Here is a 4,498-nt window from a genome sequence, read left to right on the forward strand (position 1 = left end):
TGTTGTGTAGGGTAATTAGTCAACGGGGTCATTAAAATCCGTTCCTGGTTGCTCCCCGACGCCAGAATTTATGGTTTGAATGATCTCCAATTTGGATGTTTAAAAAAGTGTGAATCCAAATAAAGGGTGAGATTCAGGTGAATAGCTGAGATTCACAAATCACTACAAGAAATGTGAAACAACCTCCAGGGCAGGGCACTGCCAGTCAGCTGATTCCCAAGAGCCAATCATGTGAAGGGATGGATAACTCCGCCCTCTATAAAAGAGCGGGCTCACTGCAGCTGTATTGTTGGTGCGTTGGAACTGGTCATTGGGCCATTGCAGTGCCGGCATCAAAAACCCAAAATAATGGTCGCAAATAAATAGCAACCCCACCCCCATAGATATCAGTTGGGTTGGCTGTAAAGTTTGGCAAATTTGGTGGTGAATGTTCAGAATCCGGGAAAGATTCATTCACTGGGCAGCCAACCAACAAAGTGCTCTGTACATTGAACACATTGTGGTGTGAACCGGGGCAAACAAATGCCCCCCTACCTGTGCTGTAGATAGAGATCCCCCAGGGGGTCCCGGGGGGGATGGTGGCCCGGCTCCAGGCAGCGATGACTTTTATCATTCAACTCTGCACCCAGCCACCCATGACAGGGGTACCCGGCACCCGCTTGGGGCTCTGAGGGTTCCTGGTGGGTTTTTGCAGTTGAACTTGGTGGACGAGTCTCTGATTGCGTCGTGTTTCAGGCTGTAATGATTGGATAGGATGAGGACTGTTGGGGTTCTGGAGATCTTTAATTCTGTTAAGTAGACTACTGACCGCCATCCCTGCCATGGCCTGCCGTCTACCTGAACCCCCAAATCAGTGACCCCCCCAGTTGTACCCGCAATGCCCCAGCTCCCCCCTAGCTGGCGTGTTTTGTATTGACAATAATCTTCATTTTATGCATCAGACTCATCAGATTTCCCACCAGGGTGAATGATCACCATGCAAGGAATAATTCACTTAGTGAATGTGTGGGAATTACCCAATCACAGCCAAAGAATTCTAAACTCCATGCGTTGTCCTCTCGGATGATTGGATGGATGAAGTCGGCAGCATTTCTTGTATTACGCTAAGTGAAATATCTCCGCTATGGAAATTCGCTTTGCTTTGTGAACAGACAATAATTCATAAATGCCATGACCCTGGAGGAGATTTGTAGCCAGGAAGTTGAGTTTTGCAGATTTTAATCAGCACATCCGATGGGGGGGCCTGGCGGCCATTGTTCTCCGCAGTGGGGAGGGGGGATCACAGCCAGTGCCAAGGCAGATTCCTATAGATGCCCCCTCCCCCCATGGAGGGTCCTGACCCCCCCCCCCACAGTGGAGACCTCTGCATTGTTATACAAACGGGGTCACCAAACGCAGAATTCTCACCCCATTATTATAAAACTTCTCGGTGAATCTCCCTCACAAACAGCCCCCATCCCGTGCATTGCCCCCTTCCCGTGCATTGCCCCCTTCCCGTGCATTGTCCCCATCCCGTGCATTGCCCCCATCGTCTGGTGGTCTTCACTTTCAGGGGCGATTCTGCTTTGCTGCCATTGGATGTTAGTAGAGGAATCCAGCACTGGGCACCAATCCCTGGTCACTGTGAGGAGCGGTGCCAATGGACAGTGTTGGGGGGTATTTATAGAGCCCCAGTAGGCATATGGGGGGGTAATTATGGTGGGTGGGGGGTCTATGAATAGAAGCAAAGTCAGGAAACATGCACGGAGCAGCAGCCGCGTTGGCGGGAGACGCTTCCTCCTCTCCAGGGGCCTCCGCCATGATCGGCAGCGTTGGTGGTTTGTTTGCTATCATCAATCAGACAATCTGCTCCGAACACCGAACCCAAACAACACCGGGCCCAAGAGCTGGCAATCTATACCAGCGAAACAGATACCGAGAATTACACCGGGGGTATGGGGCAAGAGAAGTGGTACTGTGCAGAGTCCATACATACAGAATAAGAACAGATACTGAGAATTACACCTGGGGTACAGGACAAGAGAAGTGGTACTGTGCAGAGTCCATACATACAGAATAAGAACAGATACCGAGAATTACACCGGGGGTACAGGACAAGATAAGTAGTACTGTGCAGAATCCATACATATAGAATAAGAACAGATACTGAGAATGACACCCGGGTACAGAACAGGAGAAGTGGTACTGTGCAGAGTCCATACATACAGAATAAGAACAGATACTGAGAATTATACCCTGGTTACAGGACAAGAGAAGTGGTACTGTGCAGTGTTCATACATACAGAATAAGAATAGATACTGAGAATTACACCCGGGGTACAGGACAAGAGAAGTAGTACTGTGCAGACTCCATACATACAGAATAGGAACAGATACCGAGAATTACAATGGAATGGGGGCCGCAGTCCTCCTCCTGATATTATTGAACATTTCAGGGACGAGTTTTGTGTATTATAATGAATCGTCCATTGTATGTGTTGTACACCTCCCCTTCATGTGTGAGCGCCATCTGCAGGGATCAGATCCTTACAGACGTCTGTGTGTCTGTAGAGGTCGGACGGTCGGTGGTCTGGGTGAGCTGCCTCCTCTGAGCCCCCATTATTGGGCAAATCATTAAATAGAATTTATTATAGGATACAGAAGCTTCCATAGCCCCCCCTAGGCAGGCAGCCCCCCCTCCCCCCCCCCCCCCCCCCCCATCCTCATCCCTCCTCAGCAGCAGAAGCATTAGGCAGAGTGAGGAGGTTGCAGCGCACAATGAGCCCCCAGCCTGCTCTGTGCGGAGGGGCCACACAGGACATCTGGGGCTGAATCCCCCCTGCCATCAGTCTGCGCAGACCCCAATCCATCAATCTCTGACCATGGAGGGCTGCTGGAGTCTGGCTGCCGTTCTCTGCTCAGTGGCCGTTCTGTGCGGCGGGGACACAGCTGGAGGTAGGTGACCCTGGGGTGGGTAGTTGTGTGTGTGTTGCACCTGTCCGTCCTGCACCCCACCTGTGCCCACCATTGCTGCAATTTCTACGCCTGATGCTGCAGCATTCACCCTGGCGGTGGTCTCAGCTGAGGATCTGCCCCTGAATTTGGGGGCAACAGAATAGGGGGGCAAGAGGCGGCGGTGGGGCATTTCATTTTGCCAAGCAACATTGCATTAACCCCCTGTGTGCCAGGCTGGGTAGAGCCGAGGGAATTGGCATTGCTTGGGTCCCTCCCATCTACCCCTCAGCCCCTAGCAACACGGCGCTCTCACCTGGACGCCAAGGGTTAATTGCCCTGCAGTCGGTTAAACGCTGCGGATAATGTCAGGCACACACCAGGGGTGCTTTGTGGGGCAAATACAGAAATAATTTTATTTGTGATTTTGGCTCAGGGATTCAGTTTTTATTCCGCAAAATTCAGCTGCACCCCCCCCCCCCCCCCCCAGTCAATCCGCAGTTAATGGTCCTGGAAGGGGCGCAGACCCCAGAAAGCAGGCAGACGGAGGGTGGCACATGGGCTGTGATGGATTGGTAACGACGCGTGCCATGAATAGATAATATGGCCAATTATTGGCAAACGCTGCACTGGCCGGAGGCTGCGGATTCCTGGGGACTGGGGACACGTGACAATAATTGGGCTCTTCTTATATTCTATACATGGAGACCCGATGGGGGGGATTTACTATGGTGGGGCAATTATTTAAGCATCATATTTTTTGGGGTCCCATCAAGTAAAACGTTAAATCCTCACCCCGGTAACTATTATTGCAATTTCTTACTTGCATCTTTTATGTAAATACAGAAACCTGTAGGCCGAGGTTCTGTCATTGTTCTCTGCATATTGCACACAGTATCCATAACACAGAATTCTGTATTCTCACCTTTGCCCCATCTCCGTGCTGCTGATCTCCTGCAGCCTCCCGCAGTCACTTCACGTCTCCATGCAATCCAGCAATGGCTGCCGGCCATTTCTCAGGGTTGACCACAATGGGCCATGTCTGGTTTAGAAATGGTTGCTTGTGGTCTCCATCTGAAGATGAGGTGACAACCCACAAGCAATGAGGAGACAGGGACAAAGCGTTGTCACCAGGAAGTGCCATCATATCAGATTGCTACATTTTAACCAAAGAAAATAAAATCCTGAAATCCCTTCATTAACTTCTCTGGGTTTGTTGGCAGAACCCAGAATTCTTTGTTTTCTATAGACAGCCAGGTGACGAATTCTGATATTGTCTCTTTTTTCCCCCTTTTTGTCTTTCATTTCCTGTGTCAGACCCCAAAAATGGAAGCGACCTGTCGGGCTTCACGGAGCAAGGAGTTCACAGACAACCGGCGGCAGAGATTTTGGCTTCTCTTCTGCAAAAAGGAATTCTGGATGTGACAGCTGGGAGATCCGGATCTGCCGGAGAAGATTCCTTCATGGACAATAAATCCCGGAGTGGATCCAAGGCGAAGAAGCCGGAGATAAAACCCCCCAAATCCCTGGCGTCTTCCGCAGCTCCTAACGGCCAAGCCAATGGAAT

General features: G+C 50.6%; 1 protein-coding gene across 1 annotated transcript in view; it reads left to right on the forward strand.

The window, feature by feature from the left end:
- Positions 1-2,713: 2,713 nt before the first annotated feature.
- Positions 2,714-4,498, forward strand: part of CSPG5 (chondroitin sulfate proteoglycan 5) — a gene marked incomplete in the record, with an annotated part of 17,686 nt that continues 15,901 nt past the window's right edge. The window contains 2 exon segments of the mRNA XM_072413435.1: positions 2,714-2,934; positions 4,249-4,498. Of these exon segments, the coding sequence (XP_072269536.1) occupies positions 2,862-2,934; positions 4,249-4,498 (323 nt within the window).

This window comes from Pyxicephalus adspersus, chromosome 5, assembly GCF_032062135.1.
Source record: "Pyxicephalus adspersus chromosome 5, UCB_Pads_2.0, whole genome shotgun sequence".
NCBI classification, from domain to species: Eukaryota; Metazoa; Chordata; class Amphibia; order Anura; family Pyxicephalidae; genus Pyxicephalus; species Pyxicephalus adspersus.